This window comes from Nematostella vectensis, chromosome 5 (assembly GCF_932526225.1).
Source record: "Nematostella vectensis chromosome 5, jaNemVect1.1, whole genome shotgun sequence".
NCBI classification, from domain to species: Eukaryota; Metazoa; Cnidaria; class Anthozoa; order Actiniaria; family Edwardsiidae; genus Nematostella; species Nematostella vectensis.
Genome location: NC_064038.1, coordinates 3,524,321 through 3,544,118, shown reverse-complemented (window position 1 = coordinate 3,544,118; position 19,798 = coordinate 3,524,321). Strand labels below are relative to the sequence as shown.

The following is a 19,798-nucleotide window of genomic DNA, read 5'->3' as shown; positions in this document are numbered from 1 at the left end:
CAGAACACTAAATATGAATGTTTTGGCGGATAGATCGCAAGAGCCTGCACGACGCCCTTCTAGTGCGCCCTAGTTGTTCCAGCGCATAGGACTATGGACACGGAAGGGGGGATTACTTGTGCAAAGGGTCACGGGAAGAAGTCTAGTGCAAAGGGTTATGGGAAGGAGTGTTACTAGATGAAAAGGTCGCGGGAAGTAGTGTTACTGGTGCAAAGGGTCACGGGAAGGAGTATCCTGGTGCAAAGAGGGTCACTGGAAGGAGTATTCTGGTGCAAAGGGTCACGGGAAGGAGTCTAGTGCAAAGGGTTATGGGAAGGAGTGTTACTAGATGAGAGGGTCACTGGAAGGAGTGTTACTGGTGCAAAGGGTCACGGGAAGGAGTATTCTGGTGCAAAGGGTCACGGGAAGGAGTGTTACTGGTGCAAAGGGTCACGGGAAGGAGTGTTACTTGTGCAAAGGGTTATGGGAAGGAGTGTTACTGGTGCAAAGGGTCACGGGAAGGAGTATCCTGGTACAAAGGGTTACGGGAAGGAGTGTTACTTGCGCAAAGGGTCACGGGAAGGAGTATTCTGGTGCAAAGGATCATGGGAAGAAATTACTTCAGCGCAAAGACCCAATGGCTTATTCCAATCTTTTGTTATTGCTCACAACGGTCTATTTGCAAGAAAACTATACTTTATTGACGATATCTGATCGAAAATATCTCACCTACTTCCTTGGATAAGCCTATGGAAATGGATGCTTGTGAGCGCGAAGCAACTATGTTCTGCGATAGACATCCTTTAAAAGGCCTTTCCGTAATTTTGTATAAAAAAGTTTAAAAAAAACTCTGATCTGTTTAAGTTTTGCTTTAGCGGTCGAGACCCATTAACTGTAAAAAGGCCTATTGTACAGGAGCGTACAGCGGGGGGCGAGAGTTGCGCGGGGATTGAGTACTAGTTGTGTCACCCGCACTTGGGATTATTTGGTGTTGTCGTCTGGTCACGTGAACGGGCTGATCTGTTCGATCCTGATAGTTTACATCTTATGTCAAATCCTCCCGCTTTCTAATGCCGTGTTTATATGTAAATCCTCCCGTTTTCTAATGCCGTGTTTACATGTAAATCCTCCCCTCTTATGCCGTGTTTACATGTAAATCCTCCCCTCTTATGCCGTGTTTACATGTAAATCCTCCCGTTTTCTAATGCCGTGTTTACATGTAAATCCTCCCGTTTTCTAATGCCGTGTTTATATGTAAATCCTCCCGTTTTCTAATGCCGTGTTTACATGTAAATCCTCCCTTTTTCTAATGCCGTGTTTATATGTAAATCCTCCCCTCTTATGCCGTGTTTATATGTAAATCCTCCCCTCTTATGCCGTGTTTATATGTAAATCCTCATTGTTTTCTAATGCCGTGTTTACATGTAAATCCTCCCGTTTTCTAATGCCGTGTTTACATGTAAATCCTCCCCTCTTATGCCGTGTTTATATGTAAATCCTCCCCTCTTATGCCGTGTTTATATGTAAATCCTCATTGTTTTCTAATGCCGTGTTACATGTAAATCCTCCCGTTTTCTAATGTCGTGTTTATATGTAAACCCTCCCTTCTTATGCCGTGTTTATATGTAAATCCTCCCCTCTTATGCCGTGTTTATATGTAAATCCTCATTGTTTTCTAATGCCGTGTTTACATGTAAATCCTCCCCTCTTATGCCGTGTTTATATGTAAATCCTCCCCTCTTATGCCGTGTTTATATGTAAATCCTCATTGTTTTCTAATGCCGTGTTACATGTAAATCCTCCCGTTTTCTAATGTCGTGTTTATATGTAAACCCTCCCTTCTTATGCCGTGTTTATATGTAAATCCTCCCTTCTTATGCCGTGTTTGTTTTCTAATGCCGTGTTTATATGTGAACTCTCCCGTTTTCTAATGCCGTGTTTATATGTGAATCCTCCCCCCTTATGCCGTGTTTATGTGCAAACCCTTCTATCTAAAGCCGTGTTTATATGTAAGTCATTCCTATCTAAAGCCGAAGTTATACATATTTATATGTAAATGATCCCTTCTATTTAAAGCCTTGCTTATATGTAAATCCTCCCTTCTATCTTATGCCGTGTCTATATATAAATCCTCCCTTCTATCTTATAACGTGTTTATATGTAAATCCTCGCTTATATAAAATAATTTGTTTTTAATGCGGTAAAATAACTGAACTGGGCTTATTGACTATATTCTGTGTTGTGGTTAGCCTGAATTGGAAATGCAACTGTTGCATTCGTGAACATCTGCAGTGAAAATCTGCATACTGTTTTATGCTTTATAAACTAACGCATACGCGCTTGGTCTTACCATGTGTTCTTACTTTGTAAAGCTTGTAAGCTTGTGTAGGGAGAATTCCTTCATCAAAGTATGGAACTGTGTTTACTGGTTCAAAAAGGGACAGATGTCCCAGTTGTTCTTTTAAGAACATTTAAAAAAATGTTCCTGGAATGCATTTCATATATAGATTATCGTCCAGTTTTATTTAGAATGATTCTAGAATATAGAAGTAAAAGCTTTTTAAAACGTCGATCGTATATGAAAGTATTTATACAGCGGTCATCTTTTTCCCAAGAAAGTAAACCGCATCTTCATATGTCAATATCCTTTACACTGTTCAAGTATACTGATCGCTTAAACTATTTCTGCTACTTTTAAAGAACTGTTTGTCTATCATTCCACCTTCTCCTCCCCCAATACCCCATAATAACAATCTGTGCTTGTACAATTATGTACCCCATAACACCAATCTATACTTGTACAATTATGTTTTTTTTTCCTACGCGGCTTCTTGTGTGCGTATCCAGCAATTCACTCCAACACTTGAATATCAATTTCGATGTCAACACGTATTTCTCACATAAAGAAACCTTGCTTTGCATCTTAACAATGTTATATACATCAAATATCAATTGATTACGAGCAACAAATACTAATAACACAAATACTTACTAATACTTATATGGCACCTCTAGAACTGCCCCAAATCACCACACAACAATAAATCGATGCTTTTCTCCTTTTTTTTTTCAAAGAAAAAAAATTTAAGACTCTAGATTTTCGTTATGAGAATATCTGGCTCAAAAAAAATGTGCAATTGTATAAACATATTGAGATGAGCGTCATGCATATTTAGGCGATACAGATTTGTGTTCTGTGTTTAGTAATTCAAGGTATGATTGCCTGAGAATACACAAGTTCGAGCTATGAAACAGTCACTGCACTAATTCTTTTAGTTTCAAGCTTATTCGCAGTCTATTTTGTTTACTTAGCGCCTTATAAGAGCACAGCCTAGCAGCGCTCGTTATATCTCATCTATTACTAATTAATCACCGGACCGCTGTACTGTCTAGTGCCGGACCGCAGCATATCAGGGTGCCTCTGCAGCTTACGACTCGATATTTCATCAGGAGAGGTGCATCCTTCTGCCGGCTCTAACTTGGTATCACCACGTGCGTGTTCCTCGACCCTTACTGTATCTCGGGGCTTTTTCCACGCGATCCTTCGGCGTATCAGCTGCTGCGACGTGCCGTGACGCGCGCTATAGAGGAGGGCTCCTTCAGCGCGTTTTTGTCGAGCGGGTCCGTGTACTCTCTGTGGCTGACTTCTGTTAGGATGTTGAAAGCTGTCGGTTGCCTGTATCTGCTTTTGTTCTTACCACCTTGGAAGGGTGCAGAAGGCGAGTATGGACTAAGTTAATGCGGTTTTACGACTTCATATCACTGTTACGATGTATACCTGTTTTTACCGAGGCGGGCGGGCTCACATTCAATCAATATATCCAGCTATTTCATCGCTCCATCTTGTTATTTTTCTAATCTTACAAAAAAAATTAAGCAGCTGAGATATACACGGAAAATCTTAGGTTTTTTTACTTGAGCCATTCTAGTTAAAAAACATCCAGAACGAATGGGAATATTATTTCTTTTTGTTTCTTTGTTATAGTAGTACACACTGCTACAATCTTAAGTAATCTGATAATTTCGATTTGTGTACAAAACATTTCTTAGATAGCGGATTTTTTTAGCTTGTCGAACATTTTTATTTTTTGTTGTTATATGTAACTTGTGGTTGATTAGTTAGTTTCTTTTAATTTTTTATCACTTCTGACTAGTCCCTAGATAAAAAATGTCACAGAATGTAAATTTCTTTTTTCTTCTAGGAATTGCACACTTCAACCATTTGGAGAGTTTAAAAGGAGACCTGTTAGCCAACTATAGTCGTAACATCATTCCTCAGAAGTACAAAGATATCCCAATAAAGATAAAATTCGACATTGCCCTGAATCAGATAATAGATTTGGTAAGTATTTAGAATTAAGTCACTTAAAACAATAAAAATCCCGGTGATATCTATGTTTTCACTATGAAGATAAGATACACATGGTTCAAAATTTGCGCATTATCGGTTTCAGGTAATTCCCTGCTTCGATATTTTGAGCATTTAGGTTCCTTTGTGAGTCCTTTAATTTCTAGGTGATATTGTCAAGATCATATTTTGCACTGTTTATTTGAGTTTTAAGGGGATTTAGCTAGATTTGGTGGTTGATAACGGAAAGAAGGGAATAATTTGTGGGAAGAATTGCCAAATTGGTCATGAATAGATAAGGTTCAATGTAGAAGGTGGTGAGAAAACTTCGCATTTCCCCTGGGAAAGTACACATCTTTACGTGTCTTTACCTAGTTAGCCGTGAACGCGTCTGATTTTTAGGCTTTTGCACATGTTCAATAATTTATTACTCTATCGCCTCGCTTTTTTGTTTGAATAAAAACGAAGCTTTTAGCTTGTATCAAGGATTTATGTTTCTATGTTATTGTTTTTGTGGCATGAAATTTATGTACACTTTTTTCCTTCTTTTTTTCTCCACATGCGCCCACCGAGAAAAGTAACATTTTTCAGAAAGTGTCCAATGCGCTTACAGTAAAAACCATTTTCCGCCCCGTGTCTCGACCGTCCCGAGAATTTCAATATCACCTGTAAACAATATCGTTATTTTGTTCACGTTTACAACTGAAAGCCGAGGATGCCATTGCTAGTTGACTTGTTCAATGAATATGTTAGCCAGTGGGGTCTTGGAGACATGAAAGGGCACTAGTGTGATGACAGCGGGAGACCGCGTGGGCTTAATTGAAAATCTCCCCGGCGGTAGTCCTAAGCCAGCTTCCGCCATTTATTGAAACGACAGAGGGCGCGCAAATCACAAAGCAAAACAATTCTCAACCTTTGCTGAAATATAAAACCATTGACCTCACATGGAATTCAGAATTAGGTAGTTCTTACTTTATTGCATGTTTTGCCATAAAATCTTAGAACAGATAATAAATTGTATTGATAAGATAATACTGTCCCTGGACTTGGAACCTATACCCTGGCGGTCTAGCATGTCTTTGTTGGTAAGGCTGTGGCATAGGATTAAAGCTTAGTCATATCGAAATCAGTGTGAGCACAAATTAACAACTTGCGCCACTGAACGAGTCTTCTGACCAATTCGTAAACATGTTTTTTTTTCTTTATTTGAGCAAGAAATGGTTATCAAGGTGCCAATTTTTGGTAATCAGATCCTGAATAATCTTAACGAGCTATAATTACTTTTATTGCTCTCAGATTCGAGTGACCGAAAATCCGATAAAGATGTTGAGTCCATTTCTCGGTTTCCTTTCATGTTCCTACATTACTCACACTTCTTTTTTATTTAAAATGATTTGATTAATTTCAAGATAGACTTCCGCTGTTTTAATTTTAGCGACTGTTTTCGCTTAGCGACTGCATTCTTTAATTACGGATCCTTTTTAAATTTTCATTTTTGAGACAAAAGAAATTGTCCAATAATTGTGCGCACTGCTTAACCTTGGACATGGAATTTCATTTTTATTAGTTACATGTTTTTATTCCCTTGACACCTTCACGTTGTGTTGGTTCGACACGAACTGGAGGGATGTTACAAGTGAATATACAAGTTTGTTCTTGATTTTTTTTCCATACTTGGTAGGGACATAGTCGGAAAGGTTTTCGTACTAATCTGGTGAAAACAAGGAGCAGAACTTTTCTATTTCATATATCATCCATTCTAGGGGCATTTAAAATAATGAAATCTCCAATTTGTCTAGAGACCATGCTTTTCAATTTTCCTAAAACAATATGTTTGCATATAACAATATTTTATTGTTATGTAAGCTTCATAAAACGTTTAAACGAAGAAATTCAGAAAATGAATTGCAAAACGTTCTCCATAAATAACTTTTTACTTATGTATTTTGTCTCGTCACCCTCTTCCACCTTACTCGCCCTTATGGGTTTTCCATTGATCTTTAGGCTTAAGAAATTAGATATTGAAATTAGGGAAGTTTTCAAAGCAGAGACGTTTCTTAGCAACAAACGGTGAGATTTCTCAGGTTTTTTACGTTAGCAAACAGGTTTAAACAGGTTTCTTGTGTGAGCCCACATGAACGAGGTGCATCGCCCATGTCATCTGTCGTCCAGGAACGTGTTAAATCAACTTAGGGACGAACCATTAGAAAAGAAATAGGAGGGACTTGGGGCGCGGGGGTGGGGGGGGGGGGTATTCCTGCCTTCTTTGTATTCTACATGATGTGCTTGATTTTTACCTTGGTTGTCTCTCTTGTTTTGGCTGCAGGCCTTTTTTTAAAAGGTTTTTATTTTATTGTGTATGGATTTTGCTTGTCCGTCTGTTCCTTATCGTAAGAAATCTTAGCATGTGTTCGATAAAAGCTGTATTTCTTTCAGGACGAGCGACTTCAAACCATAACCACGATTGTCTGGGTCAGACTGGTAAGCTACTTTACTATAGCCTCAACATAGTCTGACTGGTAAGCTATTTTACTATAGCATACAACATAGTATGACTGGTAAGATACTTTACTAAAGCCTTCAACATAGTCTGACTGGTAAGCTATTTTACTATAGCATACAACATAGTATGACTGGTAAGATACTTTACTAAAGCCTTCAACATAGTCTGAATGGTAAGATAATATACTATAGCCTTCAACATAGCCTGACTGGTAAGCTACTCTAATATAGCCTTCAACATAGCCTGACTGGTAAGCTACTCTAATATAGCCTTCAACATAGTCTGACTGGTAAACTACTCTAATATAGTCATCAACATAGTCTGACTGGTAAGATACTTTACTATAGCCTTCAACATAGCCTGACTGGTAAGATACTTTACTATAGCCTTCAACATAGTCTGACTGGTAAGATACTCTAATATAGCCTTCAACATAGCCTGACTGGTAAGATAATATACTATAGCCTTCAACATAGCCTGACTGGTAAGCTACTCTAATATAGCCTTCCACATAGCCTGACTGGTAAGATACTTTACTATAGCCTTCAACATAGTCTGACTGGTAAGATACTCTAATATAGCCTTCAACATAGCCTGACTGGTAAGATAATATACTATAGCCTTCAACATAGCCTGACTGGTAAGCTACTCTAATATAGCCTTCAACGTAGCCTGACTGGTAAGCTACTCTAATATAGCCTTCAACATAGTCTGACTGGTAAGCTACTCTAATATAGCCTTCAACATAGTCTGACTGGTAAGCTACTCTAATATAGCCTTCCACATAGCCTGACTGGTAAGATACTTTACTATAGCCTTCAACATAGTCTGAATGGTAAGATAATATACTATAGCCTTCAACATAGCCTGACTGGTAAGATACTTAAATTTAGCTTTCAACATTGTCTGACTGGTAAGATACTTAAATTTAGCTTTCAACATTGTCTGACTGGTAAGATACTTAAATTTAGCTTTCAACATTGTCTGACTGGTAAGATACTTAAATTTAGCTTTCAACATTGTCTGACTTGTAAGATACTTAAATTTAGCTTTCAACATAGTCTGACTGGTAAGATACTATACTATAGCTTTCAACATAGTCTGACTGGTAAGCTACTTAAATTTAGCTTTCAACAGTTCTGTTAACTCTCGCAAACATAGTAGTTTAAACTTCATTTCCTGGTGTCTGAAGCTTGAAAGCTTTTGATTGATAAAAGATGTGATGCAGTTGCTTGAATAGAACTCCTATGCATGAGTTAACAGAGTGTTGAACAATGCTGTGAACAATGCATTCAACAAGTATTTTTATTCCATGTTTAGTGTAGGAATAACAATTTTGTTTGTTTATGTTATTACAGTACTGGACTGACTTTAGATTGCGCTGGAATCACACCAAGTACGGGGGAATCAAGTCATTTGTTACACCATCTCGGCAGCTGTGGCTACCAGATATCACATTATATAACAAGTAAGTGTGGGTTAAATTTGGACTAGCTAACATCTAATCTTGCTGACAAATGTCCTTCAATAATCCTCAGCAACAGTCCTCAATAATCCCTAGCAACACTTATTAGCGACACCAATGTTTTGCGTTGTGTAAGTGCCCCTTTAACTGTGTTTGTTCTTGCAGCGCTAATGATAACTATGAGAAGGAGAAAGAGGAATATTATGGACTGACTGTCAACTCGGACGGCTCAATAGGCTGGTATTATCCAACCATTTTTAAGAGCTCGTGTACCATAGACGTGACATACTTCCCATTCGACGATCAGGTGAGGGTTTGATATCCTTGAAGGCGAGGGAATGAGAGGCTAGAAAGGACAAGATACGAGAAGAGGGAGAGGGAGACCTGAGAAGAGAAGATGGGTTATGGCAGGGGGGGGGGGGGGGGGAGAGTAGAATTCGGAATAGGTTGTAAGTTACCGTGGCGGAGGGGAGCAATGGAACCTACGAAGGGTGATTAGAGTAGGAGGAGGGGAGCAATGGAACCTACGAAGGGTGATTAGAGTAGGAGGAGGGGAGCAATGGAACCTACGAAGGGTGATTAGAGTAGGAGGAGGGGAGCAATGGAACCTACGAAGGGTGATTAGAGTAGGAGGAGGGGAGCAATGGAACCTACGAAGGGGGATTAGAGTAGGAGGAGGGGAGCAATGGAACCTACGAAGGGGGATTAGAGTAGAAGGAGGGGAGTAGAGAAGTAGATTGGTGGGGATAGGAGGTGATGGGAGCCACGGGGAGTAGGATGGGGAGAGGAGATACTGGTGGAAAGAAGAGAGTATTATGAGAGATTGTTGTATTCTAGAAAAGACAAGATAAAAAAAAGGAAGAGCGGTGCAAAGGTGATAGCGTAATATTATTGAATACTAGAGGAGAGTCTCAGGGGGGATTATGAAGACAAAGAAGAAAAAAGAAGTGAGAGAGCAAAGGGATTAAAAGAGTAAGAAGATTTATTTCAAGTTTTTATAGAATGTCAATCAGCCATTCTTTAGCTTTTGTTTACATTTGGAAATGCAACCTTTATAACATATTATTTGTAATAACACTTTATAACCATCAAACATTCATAGTCTAATGATGCTGAATTGCAATGATGCTCAATTGGAAATATTTCAGCTTCTGACTTGAATAAGAATATAAAAATGGGTGTGTATGTTTGACGTGTATTGTGTTGGAGCTTTCTCTGTCCGTTAAAGTATCTCTGATTTTCTTCTAGAAATGCATCCTAAAGTTCGGCTCCTGGTCGTACCACGGGCTCAGCCTGGATATCTTCCACAGCGGTCCAGGGGACATCAAGTCCTTCACAGACAACGGGGAATGGGTATTAGTCGATATGCCCGCCACTAAACACGTGACCAAGTATCGTTGCTGCCCTGAGCCGTACCCATACCTCACCTATGACATCATCATCCGCCGGCGAACAATGTACTACATCCTGAACTTCCTGACTCCCTGTGTACTAATGTCAGCTTTGACTGTGCTCGGATTCTTCTTACCCGTCGAGTCAGGCGAGCGAATGAACGTCGGGGTCACCGTTTTGTTGTCCTTGACTGTCATACTTCTTTTGCTTGCCGAAGAGCTGCCGGCGACTTCCGAAGTTGTTCCGTTGATCTCTCGGTACTACACGATTACGATGATCAACGTGTTTGTATCGATCGTGTTCACGTGTGTTGTTTTGACGTTTCATCACCACGCCCCCGAGCCTCTGCCAGGCTGGGTACGTCTTGTCATATGTAAGTGGTTCGCGACTATTTTCCGTATAACACGCCATGACGTACCACCCGATGATACGCCCAAGAAAAACAAATACCGCAAGAAACGCGGCTACTCTGCAAGTGAGAACCACTGTAGCGACGACTGTCAGGACAACCTTACGATGATACACCTGAACTCTGAGTCTGAGAAAGAGTCGTGTACGGTTAATTTACCGCTTAAAAGAACTGGAAACGGTAACGCGATGGTGCGGAGACGAATAAGTCAAATAATAAAACCCGCTGAGGGTTTAGACGTACTCATAAATCGCGCGAAGAAAGACGAGGAGAAAGAACAATATCGCGAAGAGTGGAAATTCGCAGCGCATGTTTTGAATAAGGTGTTTATGTGGATAGTTCTTCTTCTTGTTGTCTTCAACTGCGTGAGTGTCATTATATCAGCGCCGTCAGCCAATTTGGGGACATAGCACACCCACGTTCCCCTGAATGATGTGGGTGCGGTCTTGGTCTGGTCTGGGTCGTGCAATCTTGGGCCCGTCTCGCAATCACTGTTACAACTCTACCTGATTACTCGGCAAAAAAGGAACATAAGTGTTCTTCAATATGAAGACAGTCTTGGAACAAGCGAAGTGAATAAGATGATTTGAACGCTGCAGGAGCTTTGCACTGTAAGCATAGGGGTTGAACTGGTCATCTAGTACTCGCCTTATTGTGACGTTTCCACCCAGCTCGTCAACGGCAAAGAAGTTCGGTTAATTATGTTACTTAACAGAAAATTTTCTCTTGAAACTGTTTTTCAATTGGATGATGTAGTCTTATCGCCATCCTGCGGCCTCGGTCGAGATATCCCACATTACAGCCCCTTAAACGATTGGTTTGCGATTGCGTTAATCCTGTTGCGGGATCCCTGTGTCCATGTGCGATTTGCCAGAAAATATCAAACTTCCGGACCTGGGCCTGGGACCACAGGTTCAGGGGGGCTGGGAGAGACTGCCTCATCCTCACCTCGGAATAAGTTTTTGGCCTGTGTTGACCTTACTCGTTATCAGCTTATGGCCCATATAAACGGGTAATGTTATGTACGATGGTGATACTAACCCCGTGGGGAAAATAAAGAACTCGGGTGACTCGGGCTGGTGGGCGTGTTCAGTACCCCGAACGTAAACTAATAAGTATTTAAAAGGGACGAGGATAGAGTCACGCTATACACTAATAAGTATTTAAAAGGGGCGAAGATAGAGTCACGCTATTAACTTTGCCGATGTGAAAATATATTCTTTGTAAAATATATACATTGTACTCGTACAAGTACTTATCAAATATGTATATTGTGAAAGAAATTGTTATTCAAGAACGTGATTAATATATTTTGTAATTTGTGTTTGATCAGTGGTAATGATGGGCCGTTTTCAATTGTAGAGTTTTTTTTATTACTCTGATCAACCTCACTTCTTAACCACCATGAAAGCCATCTTTATACCATGAAATTTATTATTACATTGTCTCCTTGCCGAAGGGAGAACGACTCGCTTCAAGACGATTATATAAGATAGGCTAATTACTCATGTATAGCGGAACCCTAGGAAACCGCAAGGACTCTTGAAACTGTACTTAGAAAAGGCTCTCCATATTACCCCCCCCTTCTTCCCCCCCCCCCCCCCCCCACCACCAACCCACCCCTCAACAAACGGCCTTTTATAAACCGCTTTACTACCTTATCCTAAAATTATTCTAAAATAACATTCCTTTTTCAAGCTGATTATTTCAAAATCTCGCATGTCAAGACACCCGGGCAGTTCAACCTAACAATAACTAGAAATTTGGTGGCTCCTATGGATTGTGGATTTATCCCTTGTTGGTAATGGGTGGAATAGGAGAAAATGGGTTAACTATTGCCGTGAGTTGAGCCCGCGATACTTTGCCAGCAATGCTCGCTAATGTTAAGTAGGACAATATATGATTGACAAAAGGTTGTCCTCAACCGGCTTTGCGACTACGCGAGAAGCCTGCATGTAAGAATGGGTAAAAAGCGCCTAGCCACCACTACACCGTCTAAGTCTAAAGTAAGAAAGGCTGTCCGAGAGTAGCCTGGGAACGAAAATGGCATGAATATGTGTTCTTGCTATTTGACCTAAAAATATATATTCTTTCGATAATGTATGCATGTATCTATATTGTACTTATGCGTGACATGCAGTTTCCAAACAATTTGTTCTTATGACCTTTTTTATTGTTTAATCCGAAATCCGAAAATAAAAAGCTGGAACCTCTAATTAACGCTTGAATTCAACACCCCGCCCCCTGTAGGTGTCAATTTGTCAGGAGCCTTAAGATGTATAATCAGTATTGACAAAAATAAACTTTTTCTTTTAACAGCTCCAGGGGCCAATGTAGTATATAGAAATCGGTCAAACTTTATGAATCAAAATATGTACTTTAAGTTTTAAAAGGGCTTCATCATTCTTTTCTCCATTTCAGCTGTTTTTTCTAACTACAAAAAACTCAAAGAAATATATTTTTTTCCTTTTTCTCTGACGAAAGACTAACGATCGAAATGTCCTCGCAATACACCTCACATTGGCGTCAACATAATTTTCAAGCTTGTGTTGATTTATAGCAATAATACACCTCACATTGACGTACAACATACTTTTCAGGCTTGTGTTGATTTATAGCATTACAATTTCGATTTGCTTTTGTTATTTATTCCATTTTATCTCATACGGGATATATTTATCTTATCAAAATCTAACAAGGGGAGGTATCTCTGCGTATACCCGGGAAAACCTATGATAAAACTGGAGATATAGATTGTGGTTTTAGGGGGGGGGGGGGGGGGGTCTCTTCCCATCATGTCCAAGCTTTTAACGCTCTATCAATCTCAGAACGTTTAATATTGTTTCATCCAATTTGCGTAATCTGATTTTTCACTATGGATTCTAAATTGGTTACGATGTTAGAGGGAGCTAGAATACTTTCCTTTGTTCACAGCTCGTGGATCAAACAGTAAACTACCACTGGAGGAGAAATCCTTTTGTTACAAATTGTTTATATTGACTGACACAAACCGCCAAATTAAACACAATACCCTCGTTGATTATGGCTAAACCATAGCGGGCTTGAAATAAGGTAGGTTTTAGCGATTCTGTCTGTTATCTTTTATGTGATAAAATATTGTTTCAAATTGACGCTTCTGGTTTTAAAATCAGTTAGCGCCAAAGTGTTGTGTGGTACTAGGCCGAGAAGATTGCCAAACTCAATCTTAATGTTTGAGCTCTGTAAAATGCCTCACAGGAAATCCCATGCTGTTTTGTTGCTCTAGCGGTAACTACTCTTAAAAGAAGAATACAAGAAATTTAGCAATTATGTTGAATGTCTAGGATAATTAGCAGTAGGACAAATTGGAATAAGTTATTCAAAAATCACCTGCTGGAACATCAAAATGCGTTAAGACTCTAAGCCGGGCCGTCAATCAACCGAAAAGCTGAGAGATTCAAGTACTTTTTTTCTTTGATCCATGCCTTCAGGCTGTTTTTGAATGGGTAAAAAAGATGATTCTGAATTTAGTTCTGTTATGGCTTATTAATAGGCTTGTCAACAACCTAGCGAAATAATGGCACTGCGTTTGGCTCCAACTCTTGGCTTAATATTCAAGATATTTATTCAAGGTCTGCTGATATGGAAAGGATTCGCTATCGGTAAGCCATATAGAATAAAAATATCGAATATGAATATTTTCTTTAATGGGTCAAATGTGTGCGTATGTGTGTGTTTGTGTTATTTTGTCTTCGTTTATAAAAAATACGGTATTTTGGGGGTTTGTGATATGGTGTAAATGTATACATAAGCTTTACAAGTAAATGTTTAGGTCCCTGCATAGATCGTCTACTGCAGACCATGAAAAGAGTTGTTATTCATAGAACAGAGCATTAATATTAATCGCAAAAATATCTTCACCAAAGAAACTTCTCGACTACCCACTTTAAGAGGACATGTCAATGTTTTGAAATTTCTTGTGTTAATTAAGATCTTTACCATATGAATGAATGCCTCCTCTCTTCATGATTTCTTAAAGAAAGATCCTGCTCTGAAATTTTTGATAGATAGTATTTGATTTGTCAGAATTCATAGCTTTCTGCACAATGTGCGCGTTACTCAACGGTGGCCTTTACCTGTAAATTCCGTCAAGACCATGGTTACTTTGGTCTGTTTAAAGTAACGGAAGAAAAAGTGTCTTTTTAATTTCTTTATTCATCCATTTCTTTTATCAACTCCATTCAGCTTTTTTTTTTCAGGAATTCTCCTGCTTTTTATACAGATGTCTTATTAAGTTTTAGCATATGGTGAAATTACTTGCTTTCTAAAGAAACTGTTCTTCTGCGATACAAATAAAGGATGAATACAATTTTGTTCAAACCAAAAATAAATTATTTATCTTAATAATTGTGTCGGCGATTTTAGAATAACGACTTCATAGTTTAGTAATCCCATATAACGTGACATCACTCTCGGGTCTTGAAACTCATGCCTGGATCAAAAATGCCTTTTACACCAGATACAAAGCGGACAGAGGTTGTGCAGAAACTAGAGATGGATCTCTTCAGGACATACAACAAGGATGTCCTTCCAAAAGAAACTCTCGACAAAGGCGTCCCTGTCCGTCTGGACCTTGCGCTGAACCAGATAATAGACGTGGTAATTCAAATCTTTGAGCTTCAAGAGGTGTATTTTATCTGTTCCTGACCTTCTCATTTTTTTATGCGCAAAGAATAAGCGTGCTCAGACTATGACGGTGGTGATCTGGGTTCGGCAAGTAAGTAGACATTGTAGACGATGTCATCCCTGAATAGAAACCAAATTTATTATCTTGTTTATTGAACCTTTAAAGAAATATGAATCCTTGTGATATTTGGTCAAACTTTGTCCTCTCAAACCAATAAGGATTCTTCAAACGGCACCAAATTATTTGATTAATTATTTGATTGACTGATAATTGATTGACATATTACAAATTGATTGATGATTGATTGAAATTTTGATTGACTGATGACTGACTGACACGTCTGTTTAATCACGTGACAGTATTGGAGGGATCCCCGGTTGCGGTGGAATGTCTCGGCATATGATGGCGTCGATAACATTGTCATTAAAGCGTCAAGGCTATGGCTACCGGACATCACCCTCTATAACAAGTAAGAAATCACCCTCTATAACAAGTAAGAAATCACCCTATAGCAAGTAAGAAATCACCCTCTATAACAAGTAAGAAATCACCCTCTATGGCAAGTAAGAAATCACCCTCTATAACAAGTAAGAAATCACCCTCTATAACAAGTAAGAGAAATCACCCTCTATAACAAGTAGAAGAAATCACCTTCTATAACAAGTAAGAAATCACCCCCTATAACAAGTAAGAAATCACCCTCTATAACAAGTAGAAGAAATCACCTTCTATAACAAGGAAGAAATCACCCCCTATAACAAGTAAGAAATCACCCTCTATAACAAGTAAGAAATCACCCTCTATGGCAAGTAAGAAATCACCCTCTATAACAAGTAAGAAATCACCCTCTATAACAAGTAAGAGAAATCACCCTCTATAACAAGTAGGAGAAATCACATTCTATTACAAGTAAGAAATCACCTTCTAACTATCCAAGAGAACTTGTGATACTCTCGATTGTGTTTCTACAGACCTACTTATTTCCAGAGCATATTTTATATCCTAGTGCTTGTAATGTGATACCAAATATCTTATCCTAGTGCCCGTGATGACTACAAGTTAGACAAGGAGAGTCAGCACAGTCTAACCATCACGTCACGTGGCGGGGTGTCTAGATTTTTCCCGACCATCTACAAAAGCTCTTGCGCACTTAACATCAGGCATTTCCCATTCGACGACCAGGTAAGAAAAGGGTTGTATTTTCACTGAATGACACGCAGCTCACTAAAGTCTGGTGCACACTAGTGACAAAAAAGACATAGGGTCCCACACTCTTAACGTATGTTAAGCCTGACATAACAACATGGACATAATGTCTTATGTCTTTATGTGGAGCACTACACACACTACATACGTACATAATAAGAGTGCGCGCCCTTATGTTGTTATGTCGTTATATCACTAGTGTGCACCAGGCATTACTCAGCGTGAATGATAGTCTTCCACTTTGCAGCTTTGGGCTCGCCACATTATTCCCAATATTCGAAAACAACATTACCTGATAATCCCAAAAAAGAACTAGCAGGCTGAGTGAGAAATGGAAAATGATTCTGCGATAATGTGATAAGCACTGGAACCAGGGCGTAGGCGAAATACTAAGCCAACTAAGTGACTGGTAGAAAAGGCGAAAATTCTACATGACTAACCTAGTTGAATGCCGAGAATATGAAAAGCCCCATCATATACCTGAATCACTATAGGTTGCAACAAATGTATTCTTATTATTGTATTCTTACTTTGAGTGCCAAACTATTTGGAATGTGTATGAACCTTTAAGGTTTAGATAATGCCTTTAACCAAATATGAATCCTCAAGCATGGCTATTCTCACGGACTCTCGCTATACCGGACACTTAATTACGGTCCCGACAGTATACGTGTATAAACCTTAAAATAAAAATTGTATCTACCCAGACATGCATCTTCTAGCTTGACTACTCTCTCTATACCGGACACTTAATTACGGTCCCGACGGTACAAGTATACGTGTATAAACCTTAAAATAAAAATTGTATCTACCCAGACATGCATCCTGAAGCTGGGGTCGTGGTCATATAACGTGTTCGAGGTCAACCTCACTAACGTGGGCAACGGAGACCTTAACTCTTTCATCTCAAACGGCGAATGGGTTCTCAAGGGAATGCCAGCGGAACGACACGAGACGAAGTTCAGATGCTGCCCCCATCCATACATCTTCCTCCTATACAAGGTAGACTACAATATGATATTTAGACATTTTGGCAGTCTCTGTGCGGGATTCCTGTGGTTGATCGTTTGGCAAAGGGGGCTGAAGGTGTTGGATGACGTCACATCACCAACCACAGGAAACCTGAAACAGCACAGGGAACCCGAAAGAATCGCCGTGGACTGGGCTGTACTGTCACTTATTTCAAATAAAGTAATACAATAAACTCTCGCTTTCACGGACCCCCCTTGTTTAGTGTCCGTTATGTGTCCCCGTAATAACGTGTGTTATTTTCGGACATTTATTTGTACTTCCGTTTCACGGGAGATACTTCTTAGGTCCGTTATTATGAGATGTCAGTAATATTCTTTTATGCAAGCGGGAATTGACTGTCACTTAATTTAAGTGAATGAAGGTTTATAGCCAAGTCCTATATTATGTGAAAAATAATCAGATAATGCATTCGAGTGAAGAGTTTCTTTCAACACTGTACACTGCAATCTCCATATAACGGACACCCTCGATACCAATAGATGTGCTCTTTAGCTGTTCGTTTCATGGATTTTTTTATTCATAGCGATATAGCCTTTAGAACTTGGAATAAGGACCTTATAAACTGTCGGTTACATTATATAGAGAGTGTCAGTGATTTAAATAATTAGTTTCCCTTTATCTGTAGTAATGTGATTTTTTTTTTTTTGCTTCAAACCATAGATCAACATTCGCCGGCGCTCCCTGTACTACGTCATCAATTGCTTCACCCCGTGTCTTATCATGCTGGCCTTGACCTTCCTCGGGTTCTACCTCCCGTCAGGGTCCGGTGAGCGGATGGGCATGGGGATCACGGTGCTCCTCTCGCTCAGCATCATCCAGCTCATGCTCTCAGACTCCCTCCCCCCGAACGAGGAAATCCCGCTAATCGTGCGCTACTACGGGCTCACCATGTTTAATATCTTCCTTTCTCTGGTGTATACATGCCTCGTTCTGATGCTTTACCATACCGATTCTTATCCTCTCCCTAATTGGATGAAAGTGCTTTTGTGTGATTATGGGGCGTGGCTTGTTAGATTGACAGAGGAGTGGAGGAAGATTCAAGAGAAACGGCGAAATCTCGAGGAAGACACGAAATACATCTACAGGACCAATTCTTTGGATAAATATCCTCCAGCTTTGTGGTTACCCTGTGGTGATATTCCCACTGGTTCCATTGCGGAGTCTGGGGCAAGTCGTAGTCCTCCTAGGGTCTCCCCCAGTGGTACAAGTGCAAAGTTTGAGAAATTCATTTTAAATCAGTATCGAGAGGAGGACAGAAAAGAACTTTTAAAGGAAGAGTGGAAGTTTGCATCAAAAGTGCTGAACAGTCTGTTTAAATGGAGCATGGTAGCCTCAATTATTATCAATTTTTTTATAGCATTTATTGGGGCTCCTGTGGAAAATTTGACCGACTGGGTACCGAAGTAAAGTCGGGTTATCGCATCGATTAGTCGTGCCCCTGCTTCGGTCTTTCAAGGAGAAAGATCTGCTAGACAAATGGGCACGTGTAAATTAGCCTGATGAACCCCGGCTATACGCACTTTATAGTACAAGGGTGTGTCTAGGATTTAAACACGAGGTCCCGTATAAGAGGAATAAGACCGACACTTTCTTGCATTTACCATTATTGGCACGGGTAAAATCCTTTTGGCTTGAATTGCTTTAAGCAGTTTCTTATAAAACTGAACATATTATCTGGTTCAATGTGATATGTCTATTAATAAGTATGGAGAAGAAAAAGTTTAAAGTGTCACTTACTTTGTTGGGCGAGGGTGTATTTTAGAGATTTGCATTAATTGGAATACTTGAAAAAAAACACAAACAAAAAAATCGTTGTATAAACTTCTTCTCTATTCGGTCCACAAGGTTTTTCGTTTGCTAGGATACAGAGTTCATATCGCTACAAATACAGTGTAAATGGTTGGACTCCTTTGATGAGTCGAGATTCACAGTAATTAGAGCAATTAAATTTTAGGGGATGCAAGAACGTTGGTTGTGAATCTAACTAACGAAGGTGTTCTGAGAGCACAATTTTCAAAACCTACCATTTTCTAGCTTCCATTCAGTATCAAATCAACATGTTCACGGCGCCATGTTGTATTGCGTCCCCTAAAATCGACCCAGCATTGTGGATAACGTGAGAATGGAGAATCATGTGCTCCGTATCAATCATTATATCAAATATTTCGACATTTACCGTCAAAAAGGTGACTTACGTGTTCCTAAATCAAGGATTCGTAGCTGATCCAAGAATACAGTGTTACTCGGCGTAATTGTATTCATATTTCGGAAAAAAAGGTGGTACAATGATGCTTGGATAAATTAACTATACCCGCCCATACACCCTGGATGGGACAGACCATTAGAAAAGTGAAGGGGGGGGGGGGGGGGGGGTTGGGTGAGGAGGTTTCAGTCGTGCATGTTTTTTTTTCTTGTCTCCAAGACGTGCATAATCGTTGTATTTCTTTTGTCTGGTTAGGGCTGCATGCATTCTTTTCCAGGCTTTTCATCGTGTATGATTTTTTTTGTTCCTTACCCACCCCCTAAGGTGTAAAAAAAAGTATGGCAATGGCTCAGAGTTCTTTTTCCCTTTTTTTCACAGAATGACTCAATTTATAAAAAATAGTCTTGCAGGATTTTAATTTTCTTCCTCTAGACAAGCGCCATTTTCTAAAGGAGACTGGTTCCTGTACACAAGAAGCTGCCCGCCAGTGGGACGAACCACAAAGTGAGCAAGAAATGATTAAAAAAGAGAATGTGACCCCCACTTTATTTCAGTGCAAGCCACGACCATTTAGGTGACGCGTGAAGGAAAAGGG

General features: G+C 39.6%; 2 protein-coding genes across 3 annotated transcripts; both read left to right on the top strand.

Moving 5' to 3' along the window:
* The first annotated feature begins 128 nt into the window (after positions 1-128).
* LOC5517795 (neuronal acetylcholine receptor subunit alpha-7) lies at positions 129-11,452 on the top strand. The gene is made up of 6 exons (XM_048728298.1): positions 129-3,698; positions 4,182-4,321; positions 6,764-6,808; positions 8,189-8,298; positions 8,461-8,602; positions 9,544-11,452. The coding sequence occupies exons 1-6, from the start codon at positions 3,635-3,637 to the stop codon at positions 10,504-10,506; spliced, it is 1,464 nt and encodes a 487-aa protein (XP_048584255.1). The 5' UTR covers positions 129-3,634; the 3' UTR covers positions 10,507-11,452.
* A 1,489-nt stretch (positions 11,453-12,941) lies between these two features.
* On the top strand, positions 12,942-19,289 carry LOC5517746 (neuronal acetylcholine receptor subunit alpha-10). Of its 2 annotated transcripts, XM_001637747.3 has the most exons (8): positions 12,942-13,168; positions 13,629-13,737; positions 14,595-14,734; positions 14,808-14,852; positions 15,122-15,231; positions 15,803-15,944; positions 16,785-16,970; positions 17,661-19,289. In XM_001637747.3, the coding sequence occupies exons 2-8, from the start codon at positions 13,653-13,655 to the stop codon at positions 18,405-18,407; spliced, it is 1,455 nt and encodes a 484-aa protein (XP_001637797.3). In that variant the 5' UTR covers positions 12,942-13,168; positions 13,629-13,652; the 3' UTR covers positions 18,408-19,289. The 2 variants fall into 2 exon arrangements, with proteins under 2 accessions (XP_001637797.3, XP_032218085.2); XM_032362194.2 differs by lacking the exons at positions 12,942-13,168; positions 14,808-14,852 and having other exon boundaries at positions 13,320-13,737.
* The last annotated feature ends 509 nt before the right edge of the window (positions 19,290-19,798 follow it).